The sequence below is a fragment of the Haemorhous mexicanus genome, chromosome 6 (genome assembly GCF_027477595.1).
Source record: "Haemorhous mexicanus isolate bHaeMex1 chromosome 6, bHaeMex1.pri, whole genome shotgun sequence".
Taxonomy (NCBI): domain Eukaryota; kingdom Metazoa; phylum Chordata; class Aves; order Passeriformes; family Fringillidae; genus Haemorhous; species Haemorhous mexicanus.
Window position 1 is genome coordinate 19,827,381 of NC_082346.1, and position 12,623 is coordinate 19,840,003.

At 40.4% G+C, this 12,623-nt stretch overlaps 2 protein-coding genes across 7 annotated transcripts in view; one reads left to right on the plus strand and one right to left on the minus strand.

Moving 5' to 3' along the window:
• Positions 1–8,303, plus strand: part of CHID1 (chitinase domain containing 1) — a 116,671-nt gene extending 108,368 nt beyond the window's left edge. Inside the window, exons 13-14 of one of the 2 annotated variants that reach the window (XR_009486901.1) lie at positions 6,830–6,927; positions 8,010–8,303. Coding sequence is in view for 1 of the 2 variants with exons in the window: in XM_059849111.1 (XP_059705094.1) it covers positions 6,830–6,871 (42 nt within the window). In the remaining variant the exon portion in view is untranslated. Of the gene's footprint in view, positions 1–6,829 lie in introns of both variants that reach the window. The other variant, XM_059849111.1, reaches the window with a different exon arrangement.
• The window catches only part of TSPAN4 (tetraspanin 4), a 419,532-nt gene continuing 409,853 nt past the window's right edge, over positions 2,945–12,623 (minus strand). For all 5 annotated transcript variants that reach the window (XM_059849113.1, XM_059849115.1, XM_059849114.1 and 2 more), the window contains one exon: positions 2,945–11,471. In XM_059849113.1, the coding sequence (XP_059705096.1) occupies positions 11,403–11,471 (69 nt within the window). In that variant the 3' untranslated portion in view covers positions 2,945–11,402. The remainder of the gene's footprint in view (positions 11,472–12,623) is intronic.

The following is a 12,623-nucleotide window of genomic DNA, read 5'->3' on the forward strand; positions in this document are numbered from 1 at the left end:
TGTGCACATCTGTACACCCAGAGTGTGATTCCTTGTGGGTTTTCACTTATCGTATTTTTGCTGCAGAAACAGTTTTACACAGACTTGAAAAACTAAAATTGCAGAGTTGAGCAACTTTCCTACCTGAGCAGAGATCTTGCTTAGGCTTTCAAACAAGCAAATGTTGCTATTTGAAAATACTGAAGTGCAAACTACATGCATGCTTGTGGTATGTGACCTCAATAAAGTAGACAAAGGAAATAGGTTTTTTTTTTTAACTCCTGTATGTCAAATTCTCTGGTGCTTTGGGTTCACATAACCCATTTCAATAGTACTTCATTCTCTGATAGAGATCTGCGTAGTCCCACTGCAATGATAGTGTAGACACAATGTGGTGCATTCTGGGATGTCCTCAGACAGATTGAAAAGCTTGAGAATTATAGGAGATTGCTTTTTCTCATTTTTATAAGAACTTGCCAGTCTGAAAGGTGTCTAGACTTTGAGTTGCTTTAGTTTTGTATACATTTCTGGGGATTATCTCAATTTCAATTTAATTTGCCATTTCACTTCATGCTATAAAGCTTTCAGGGAGTCTTTCATTTCAGTGAGAGCTCACTAAATTAAAATGAAAATGAAATAAGCTTGCATCATCAGTACTGAGAGTGGCAGTGTTATCCTGAATTTCTTGTAAGACTTCAGCAGAGCTGGCTGTGCATCTAAGGCACCAGAGTAGTGGGTTGTTCCACACTAGGTCTGTGTAGCTGAATACTCTTGTGTTCTGTGTAGTTGCACTGATACTAAGAAAGCTTTTTCAGTTGCAGGATACTGTGCTCCATGTAACAGTGACAGCACAGTTGTGACAGATCACCTGTGACATGCTGGCTTCTTTTAAACCATAGAATGATTTGGGTTGGAAAGGACCTTTAAGATTATATAGTTCCACCCCCCTGGCTATGAGCTGGGGACACCTTTCTCTGCATCAGGTTGCTCACAGTCCCATTCAGCCTGGCTTTCCAGGGATGGGGCATCCATTAACTCCTCTAAGCAATATGTTTCAGTGCCTCACCACCCTCAGAGTGAAGAATTTATTTCAAATACCTATTTCTTCTCCAGCCTGAAAATCCCAACTATCTCAGCCTCGTCCTCATAGGGGATGTGTTTGAGCTCGCTGAGCATCTTTGCAGCTTCCTCTGGACCCGATCCAGCAGGTCCATGTCCTTTTTATGTCAGGAGCCCCAGAGCTGGATGCAGTACTGCAGGTGGGATCTCACTAGAGTGGAGTAGAGAGAGAATCAGCTGTTCTCAACCTGCTGACTGCCCTGCTTTCCTTTCTGGGATACAAGAGTACATTGCCAGGTTCTGTTGAGCTTCTTGTCAACAGCACTGAAATCCTTCCCCTCAAGGCTACTCTCAGTCCTGTATTTGTATTTGTGTTTGCCCAGCCTGTCAGGATTTCCCTGACTCAGGTGCAGGACATTGTGCTTGGCTTTGTTGAACTTCTGAGGTTCCCATGGGCCCATCTCTCTAGCCCCCTCAGGATGGCATCTCTTCTCTCCAGCATGTTGACTGCACCTCACAGCTTGGTGCTGTCTGCAGTCTTGCTGAGGGTGACTCGATCCCACAGTCCATGTTGCTGACAAAGATGTTGAACAGTGCTGGTCCCAACAGTCCTCCCGGACCCCCAAGGAACACCACTCTTCCCTGGTCTCCTCTTGGACTTGGGGAGTCACCATCCAGCTGGTTGCTTATCCACTGAGTGGTCCATCCATCAAACCAGTGTCTCTCCAGTTTAGAGACAAGGCTGTTGTCTCAAGTTTTATACAAGTCCAGGTAGGTCATGTCAGTCACTCTTCCCTTATCCACCTCTGTAAGCCCATCAGAGAAGGCCACTGGATGTATCAGGCATAATTTTCCCTTAGTGAAGCCATGTTTGCTGTCCCCAAGACATATCCTTATTTCCCATGTGCCTTAGCATATTTTCCAGGAGGATCTGCTCCATGATTTTGCTGACCAGTGAGGTGAAACTGGTGGGCCTGTAGTTCTCCAGGTATCCCAGATTTCCCTTAATAAAATGGGGGTTCTGTTCCCCCTTTTCCAGTCAGTGAGAACTTTACTGCACTGCTATATATCTCAGATATGTTGGATAGTGGCTCAGCTACTTCATCCAGCAGCTCCCTCAGGACCTGCAGATGTACCCCATTATCCTCAACATTTTTTAATAATGTCTAAATTACATATAAATTCCATGCCACTGCACAGGATTGATCTCCTGCTAGGCTGGAAGAACTGAAATCTGGAGGATGTACAAGAAATCAGTGTCTGTACCCTTTAGAGCTGTTCATCATCTGAGTATTCTTGTGTCCTTCACCAGCTTAGTGAACCTGCTGCACCCAGGAAGGGAATAGATAGGATTGCAGTCTGAAGAGAACAGGAAAGCAGTTGGAACAGGACACAGGGCCTGTCCTGAATGGGCTCACCACATGTTTCATGGGATCCTGCTATATCTTTGTATCTTAGAGTGGGGAAAACCAGACTGCTCAGGTCTTTTGTCCATTTCCAACCTTCTCTCTTCATTTATGTTTTTTTCAGACCTGTCATTTTTATTTTCCCTTTTCTTCCTCACCTTTCCTGGTGCAGCTATTTGGATAAATTGGAGTCCTGTGCCACCCATAGCAAAGATTGCTTACACTGGAATATTTGAGTTTGGAGAAGAACACATGCACATAGATTTTCTGAATGTACATTAAGTTTTGATTCCATCAGGAACAAGAGAGTGTGATTTGCAGCAAGCTTTTAATTGTGCCAGGTTTTCCTGTGATAATTCTTCTTTGAAACCTGTGAGCACTTATTTCAAAGGACCTTTTGATAATGAAGATGTTTTGTGTCAGGGTAACCAGCTGTGGTGCACAGTCAGGAATAAGAAGGTGTTTAATAGGGAAGAACTTCAATGCACGGACTTCACAGGGAGATTTAAAACTTCAATTTTTATTAGCACCAAATATCAAGCAAGTTCCATGACAACAAGCTGTACTTCCAAGCTGGTGAATTACTTTGTTTAGGGAAAGTGAGTTAGTAATTATATGACACATCAATTCAGTCTATGTACTCTCTTGTGTTTGCATTTGCAAAGCCATAATTCTTTCTGTTGTGCACAGGTCTGAGTTCACAATTTCTGTCCTTCTGCCAAAAGTAGGAATGTTTTCAATCATGAGGTTTTGAGGCAACTCTGCCCTTAAGAGACCATAACTTAGCTGCTCACCAGAATAGTCAAAGCACCTCTGGCTTCTAAGGGGATATATTACTGTTTCTAACATATTTGTGTGTCCAGTTCCTGCAGCTGAGCTTACAGCATGAAGAATTTACCCAAAGAGCTTTCCCTGTACTTCCACACAGCCTCCAGGTTCAACTAATGCCAGCCTGGCTTTCAAGTGACATTAACACAGGGGGCCAGCGGTGGGGAGGGAGGGAGGGAGGCTGTGTGGTGTTCTGAAATTACAACAAAGCTTTTGGTGACTTTGACTGTGATAAGAGACCTGGTATTATTACTGAGGGAGAGGTGGGGTTCCAAAAAAGCATTAGAATCAACACAACACAGGAGTGCTCTTTTCCTGGAGTATTTGCAAATGCTTCATCCTAATTGAGTTTGCAAACAGCTCTAACTCCCTTAAGGGAGGGAGAGGGTTTGTTCCTTGAGAAATGACAGAGCGAAAATGAGAGAAATGAGAATTACACAAACACACTTTTACACTTTTTTTTTTTTAATAGAAGTTATCTTGGACAGTTGGGCTGCCACAGTACAAACTGTGGAGATGCATATGCTCCCCCAGTCACCTTAAGAGTGTGTGGGTGCAGGTGAACATTTCAAAAGAACAAAAAATCATTTCTAAGATCAGGCATATTTTTACCTCAGTATCCTGGGTGTTTATTATTCAAACTGAGATATAGTATCAGAATCTGTTAATTGCATCTGTGGCTGATACAATAACACTGAACAAGTTTCCAAGGGAAAAAAAAAAAAGGAAAAAGAATCCCTGCGGCATTAATCTGTCTGGAGCATGCTAAACAGCCAGTGACAGTTCTGCTTGATAACAGTGCTTGTCTGGCCATTTGCAGGCTTGCATCAAGAACTGAGGACATTAAGAGCAAATCAGATTCAGTCACTACATAGGTCCAGAACCAGGCTGGATGAATTTCTCTGTCAGAGTACTTCTTCTGCTCTGTTCTGTAGAGATTGTGGTCTCCTAAATCAGTGTCAAACCTGAATTTCATAAAGCCACATAACATGTCTTACCATTGGGCACTAAAATTTATACAGTCAAACAACTGAATCCTCTCCACTTTTGATACACTGGGACTGTGACTGACAACGCATTTTTGTGTGCAGAAAAGCAGATTTAAATGATAGAGGTGGAAGGAGCAGTGATGGACTTAAGCTTGTAGGGCCAAAGAAGGGCATTTGTGGAGGAGGGAGATGATGAGGTGCATCTGAATAGACTCTGAGAGACCAGTTCCCAAAATCCCCGTATTTCTCCAGCAATTTTTAGTTAATCTTCAGGATGAATGCTTAACATCTGAAACTCTTGTCACAGTCCATATGAGACATAGACACGTGCAATATACATTAACAGTTGGGAGTTTTTTATGCTGTACTTTATATAGATTTTTGTTTTCTATGTGTTTAACTATATACAGTTACATATTTAATTTTGTTGCCTGTGATTTGAACTATACTCTGTAATAGCAGTGCCATGGGAATAAAAGGGGAAGTTTATAGTGGATAATTATCCCATTCTTTCAAATTATTCTTTAATTGCAAGTACAGGGAAGTCTCTGTTAAGCAATTCTGTAGTAACAAAATATTCTGCTCTGCCTCAATGATTTCTGCATAAAAGATACCAAGGACTTGTTTGAGAAATCAGTTCAACTGATCAGCTATTTCTTCATTAAAAACCCTCATCTCAGGACACAAAACTTCTGTTTAGCTGTCTAACACACGCTGTAGATTTGGTAGTGAATGTTTTCTGGCTCTTGGAGGGAGGAATGTAAACTGAGGTCTCCTTGCAAGTCAACAAACCCCAGGATTTCTAGTGAACAGACAGTGTTTCCATGGGGAAACAGTTTATTGCAGGGGAAGACAAGGAAGCAAGGCTTAGGGTAAAGTGACCTACCTTAGGCAACTAATGGGATTTCAGAAAAACAGCCTTTCATGTGGCATTTGCCAGATGAGTTATTAATGACAGATTTCTTATTTGCTTGGGGTTTTTAGCATGGGAAGATAAGAAATATAGGGCTCTGTGTTTTGCACTTTTAATGTGTCAAGACAAAACTTTGGATGAAGCTTCATAAGCTGTCCTTAAATTTCTTTGAAAATTATCACCATGCAGACAGAAAGTACTTTGTTTTACACAGCCAGAATAATCAGCTAGGCCTGATATTTCCAGTTTATGTTAAGTGTATTTTGGAAAAATAGCAGATTGTGGGGTGAAATACTCATCTAGCTGTTGATTAAAGTTGGAACAGCTCTGTTGATGCCAACATGTAGTACAAAAGCAAAGACAAATTGGATAGCTACTGAGGGAAGGTACACTGGGCTTAGTTGTTTGAAACAATGGGATCTTAAAAATCAATAGGGTACTCAATTACCCAGGGTTAAGCTCTACTGGAAAGGCAAATTAAGCTGTAAAGGTAATACTGCTGCTCTGAGCCCATGTATTTCTGTAAGCATCATTAAGTTATTGTTCCTGAAGTATAGAACCAATGGTGAGTAAATGAAATTGAAAGGCAACAATGTTAAAATCCATGTAAGAAGGATTCTTTTAAATGCAACATGAAGAAATTTTGAAATTCACTACTATACTGCAGGACTAAAACAGTTTCACAAAGTCAGAAAGGGATTCAAGATAGATGTGGCTGATGAGACCATCTAGTGGTGCCCTTAATGGCATTGGGACAATTCAAGTAATATAAACATCTCTCCTGAAGTGAGGGAGCTGTAAGAAACTTCCATGAAATATGTGGGTTATCCCTTATGATGCTTCCTGCAATAACCTCTAAAACCTCTGGGTCTCTACTTCTCCCATTACAATTCCAACAGTACACTTGTGTTCAGAATGCACAGTTTAGAGGCAATTTCACTTGCAAAGATATTTGACCAATTTGAGTATGACAAATTGTATAAAAAAAGGCAGTGTTAGATGTGACTGCAGTTAACATACCTGGCTAACCAGACATTCTTCTGATTTGTCACAGTACAAGTTCCTAGTTGTTCAATTCAAAAACATTCTGGTGTTAATTTTTCAAGTTTTACTACATAATTTCTGAATGTAAGCAACTACCTCAGAAAAAGAGAAGTCCTTTTATTTCAAAGTTATCAGTAACAGACAAGTTGTAACCACAAAATAATTTGGTTTGGGTGTGAGTATTTTTTTAACACTAAACCTGATCTCCCAGTAGTTTCTGAATTGTTATTGACTATCACATAATTTCAGGTAGCCTGCCCTTAAAAGGAAAGAGGGGTGTACATTCAACTGGGAATAGGTAAGCCACATAAATAATAATAAATTTGGAAGGAAGGATAGGTCAAATCAAAGGTAATGAGAAATGACAAAGAAGTAGAGCACTGTAGGGTTTTGTTAAATTGCATACTGTGTGTGTGTGTACTTGCCCACACACACATCTCTGGGTCTGTATAGAATCACTGTTCAGCTTGTAGTGCAGTTGCTTATAAAGAATACAAAAGACATTCTGTTGTAAACTTTAAAGAATATTTAATAACTTTTAAAAAATAAAAGGTTTATTTTAAATTTTGTTCTTTATATGAATGCACAAAAATGTACCATTGTAATTGCAGCAACAAAATCCAAAGAACAGAGGAGACTGCCCACTGTGGTAAGATACCAGTGACGAGGGAGGAGAATTCACAATGGAATCCAAACAAGATTTCCCATGGCAAGTCCCAACGTGTTTTCTAACTGTCTAACTCAGTATCTATGCAGATCATTTACACTTAGCAAATTCTTGCAGACAAATTAGAGTAAATAAAGAGTCTGGGTTTAAATAATGCCACAATCAATCAACTGCTGGTTTCAGTTGCTTACCTTTGGTGCCACATTTATAGCACAACACTGAAGCCAAGGGGTTAATAAAGCTGTGACTGTCCATGCTGAGCAGCTCCTGTCCTGCCCTGGGAATGTGTAAGAGGCACCCCAGTCACTCAGTGTGTTCTCAGTGTGACCAGTTCTCATCAGTTTGAGAAGTGAGGATCTGGGTGGATTCCCTTAGCAGCCCTATTGATGATGCAAGACAGAGGATTTTTACAGCTTCTGTGCAGTCCCTTCCTCTTCATATGATAAATCCTACAATGCTGCATTTAAATGCTAATTATTGATCAAAGAATAAACTTTTATGAGTTTGTTTAATTTGAGGGGGGAGACCAAAGAAGTATTCATAGAACAGAAACTGAAGTGTATTTCAATGATTGTGCACTGTATGATGAAGAGCTGAGTAATTCTGTTGTACAAGTAATAAGATTTGGCTGCTAGTGACAGTGTGGGAAAATGAACCATATTCTCTTAAATATATGGGTTTGGGTGTTTTTTTAAATAATTGTGAAAATGAAAAGCCAAAAGTATATTGGACTGAATCAAAAAAGCTAAATCCTGATACTGCTGAATTCAGTAGGTTCAGTCATATGCCCTGTGCCCATATCTTGTTATTAAGCAGGAACAGCCATGAGAATAAATTAGGAGTGCTCCTTTATTGCCTTTGGTTCTGTCTTTAATTTAAATGTATTGAGTCCTCCTTCATGTTTAAAGATAAGAAGTCACAATAATATAAAAGGCTTTACTAAAAGTGACAAGACACTAATAGAAGCCATTGGAATGACTTCTGTGTTGCTCTGCCTGCATTCAATATCAGCAGCCTTTCAAATGGATATTATGTACTACAGGTTACTTATATACAATCAACCGGTTTAATGTGTAAAATGAAACTGTCTCTTTTTTTGGCTTTTTGTTTTTTTCTTTTTAAAGATTGTTGCTGTTACACATCACAAAATCTTCTGACCTTGTCAGCAGAGAAAGGATGCAGGGACGTTAAGAAAATATGGTAAGTCTGAGGCTTGTTATATGCAGTGTGTTCAGTGGTATGAAATTGGATTGTGCTGGTAATGCTGTAAGCACTGTAACAGCTGTTTGGTCTGTGTGGAGAGAGTTAAGAACATCAAATATACAAAACAGTCCAGTTCAAATTATGAACAAGTTGCAGTGGCATCTCAGTTGGTAGTGGAAGAAGAGTATTTTAAAAAGAATTATTAGCAGCAAAATGTGATCTGGGTTTTTCTTTGTTGTTGTTGTTGTTGGTTGTTTGTCTGCTTGGGTTTTTTGGTTGGTTGGTTTGTTTGTTTGTTTGTGGTGTTTTGTTTTGTTTTTTCCCCTAAATGTATGTTTTTGTTGCAGTGACTGGGATTTACAAAGTGAGGGTTGCTTATACTCCCTTTAGGTACTTCTTTTTGAAAACCAAGGAAGTTTATCTTGTAAAGACACCAAACTGTGGAAAATGATTAGAGGAAACCACAAAATGTGACTTGTCTCCAGTCTGCTTCTCATATTTTGTTTCTACTGAAGCTTTAGCTGAAGTCCAGAAGCATTCTCTAAGAGCTCAGCACATATTACTGTGAGACTCACAGGGAGAAGGGTTTGTGATCTCTTTTCCCTACACCACCATCAAGCAAATTGATGAGAGTTGCTCTCTGTGGGAGGTCTGCACAATGGTTTGCTCCCATCAACTGAACCATCATCAGCCTGCTGTCTCTGTGTTAATTTTTAATGGCAGGGATCACTACAAATAGACTTGTCTACCTTTTATCTGTCTCAAAAAAATAAAAAAAAATCAATGTTTTATGAATGTATTCATCACTGTGTCATGCTGCTTTTCAGTGGTAGAAACTCAGAGTTGTCAGCAGAAGCACCCCTGTGTACAAACTATAAACCAAGGCAAGAACTAATGGTACAGCTAATCAGGAATTGTATCTGTGCAGGTTAAGAAAAGAACAGAGTAGAGAGAGGGAAAGAACAAACTTACACCATCTTTTGCAGAGCAGGACAGTCTGCAGGTCAGCCTGGGCTCAAGAAGCAGAGAGCATGGAGACTGTGGTGACTGCAACAAGAGTGAGCTTCTTGCTTTGGAGTACAGGGCACCTGTGTGTGGGCTACTTGCTCAGCTTGGGTATGTTGGAGCTTGTTTGCATGACAGTAAAATCCTTTAGTGGTGGGGAGGTTGCTGTGATAGTGATTGGGAAGCCACATAAAATGCACACAAGTAATACACTACTTTTACCTTACCCTGCATAGCTAAATGCCCCATGGGGGTAAAATTTTGGAAAATAATTGCTCTTTTAAACATCAGACTGTCCTAAACAATTTCCCCAAAAATATGGAGTAGCTCATGCCTGAGAGTGAGAAGACTGCGGGAAATCAGCAGAGACAAAAAACCCTCCCAAATCTAATGAGTGAGAGTGAATCTGACAAATAATGCAGGTCCAGAAAAGGGTTAGTTGTGGGTGTAAAGGAGATTGTTCAACAGGCTGTGGGCTGGCAAGTCCAGCTTTGTGCTGGAAATTGCCTTTAAATCAAAGCACGTAAAATGTCACTCAGAGCTGAGACCTGCTGTTTAAGCAAGGCAACTTTCTCTATGAGCTTGATGCATGCTTCCAGTCTGCAGGAATGGCTGCACTCAGCTTCCTGGGAAAACACAGCTCCATGGTCAGCTCTCTGCTCTAAGTGACAGTGGGTGAGAGCTCCTCAAATGCTGGCTGGAGGGAGCAGGCCATCTGCATTGCTCTGTTTGCCTGTTCCAGCTATGTCCTTTTCCTGGGGTGCTTCAGCTTCTCCCTGGCACACATGCACTACCTGGAGCTGTTTGCTGGCAGGGAATTGCTTGTTTGAACAATAGGACATATCTGATTTTTAACTGCATCACCAGATGTGCATAGGAGGGTACTACATCAATTATTTCAGTTATCAATGAGTGGCTGTTCCCTAGTTAAGGAAAGTAATGTTTGATTTCTGCATATTTCTGCGATTCCATGATATTCTAGAAAGCGTGGATTATATTCTAACCAGCAGCTAGGTGAAGGAAAATGCATCTGAAAAAGAGCACTGAGAAGTGACTCCAGTTCTAACAGAGACTGATGTGTCTTGGCTCTTGTCAGCGTGCAGCTGGGAGGAAAAAAAAAGGTAAGCATAAAAGCATCTGAAGTCTTAATAACTCTCAGAAAAATGAGCAATATGCGAAAGATTTTTCCTCAGCAAGGCAAACTCTATCATACCTGCAGATGATGTTATCCCAAAGTAAATTAATGAAATGGTGACATTCAGGGAAGGAACAGCTGACAGCTTTGTACACATCTTCAAGCATGGAAATGAGTGATATTTTTTGGCAGACTTACTTGAAACGGGGATGATAAATAAAGCCATAGTAGACTGACAGAGAGAGCCCACTCACAAGTTGTTTACTGAAATGAAGATACAGCTGAAAGTAATTACTTGTTTCCCAGAGGTATAAGTGATAGTGCCTTGTACAAGAAATAATACTTGGTTATTTCAGTTGGAATGTAAAATAGGATAGAAAGGTTTCCTCTTTCTGAGGTTAGATGCTGGGTATTTTCACCTCCTTTCAGAAAAGTATGTGTTTATGAATGTAATATATATAACATATGCAGTCAACCATCTATATGCCACTGGCAATTAGGAAGTGAGGCAGTGTCCAATATTGTTTTCCATTAACAGCCAGGATCTTGCTGTACAGATTCTGATTAAAAGCCTGACTCTGTGGCACGTAAGATTAAAAATACTCCTTTAAAACAATGCACTTCTGAAGATGATCCTCTCCTGGCTACAAAATCATCTTGAGACACTTGGAGGCAGGGCTGCTTGATCTTGACATTTTAGCTGTGTGCAAACTGTAGTAAAATTACAATTGCATTCAGTCCTAGCTACTCTGTACCTTCTTGCTGAAGAACATTTGTTTTCTACATCCTCTCTTCCAGGCTGGGAAATGCGGGAAGGCAGCCTGGCAGCTTTTGCAGAGGTTGCCTCAGTGCCATCTTTTCCTAACATGGGTGTGCAGTCAGCCCCTTGGAAGCCGCCTCTCTTGCCTTGCCACAGGCCATGGAAAAGGAACCATTGCTTTTTTGGTTTTCCTCTGCTTCAAGACAAGGCTGCTTCTTACCTGTGCCAGTTCAAGTACTGACTTTTTCTTTTCTTCCTCCTTCAGTAAAGTGGGGTGATTCACAAAATCTTCAGAAAGATAGCATTATACACAGTTTATAGTACAAAGGGGTGGGGGGAAGGTCAGATGAATGAGCATGAAGGAGATTTCTCCTGTGTCCTTTGGAGGAGAAGCAGAAAGATTGGGAATGGTATCTATGCACAGTAGGTGTCTGCCTTGACTACCTGACAATACATGGTCATTGCAAAGGTGAGTCCGAGAATCTAAGAGAAAAGAAACAACAAACAATCGTTTTTCAGTAAGTAAAAAACCCCTATTTATTGAAACAACAAGAAAAAAAGAAAAAAGCATGACACTAGTTTTGTTCACACACAGGAGGACATGTCACATGTGCTTTTCCTGCCTGTTCATGTCCTTGTTCTACTCATAGAGTCTGTCTGCCTTTTGTCCTTATCCATATTGCTGTCTTACAGAATGGACAGTGAGAGCAGGGGAAAGTTGATCTCTCCATCAAAAGCAGCCATCAGATACTGGGAAGAAGTATATTGAAAAAAAAATTTGGATTTTTTTGCTTGAAAGTATTTTACAGTAGCAATCCACAGCTGTGTGGGTATTCTGTGGGCGTCCCTGTAGCTGTTGTTTTATAAGACATTGGGTTAATCCCTGGCCCTGTGGATGCTGTGGTTTACTTGACCATATTTTACTTTTCCAAGTGTACATGTGCACAGGTCCCTGTGGGGGAATCACTGGAGACTGAACATGCATTAATCATGGCCATCAATGCCTCATCAACAATGGATGTGTTTTTCTACTCAGCCTATTCAAGTGAAGCAGCAGGGTGGTGGGGGTTCTTCTCCCAGCTAAGTACTGACCTGTTGTGCTGCCTCTGGTGGATTACTTCATCAAAAGGGGATGGGGGAGAGAGAGTCTTATTTTCCTTCCAGCTGAAGTACCTATATGAATGTACTAAGTGCTTGTTACTTTCCCTTTACAACACCACTCTAAGAGTTGTCACTGAAATGAAGGTCTGCCAGGTAGAAAATTTTAGGGTATGAATTCTGTTCTAAGCACTTAATTTGATCACTTCAAATTTAGTCCTTACATAATAGCAATAGTTCCTGTTAATAAGTACTTTGAAAGAATATATGAATACACAGACACAAATTAGATTTATGAAGAAAAAGTGGTTATGAAGTTGTTAATCTTCCTCAAGTCTCACTCTTCTACAGTGAAATCAGATTATTAAGTTTTGGTGTGCTGTTTATAGCAGGCACTGGCCTTGTGGAAGTATCCACTTTTGGGGACAGCTATGCAATAAAACAGTGGTGGCTGAACTTGGTTTATAATCTGAAGCATGCATGACTGAGGAAGATTCTTCTGTTGCATGTGCTGTTATGCCCTTCAAATTATGGTAC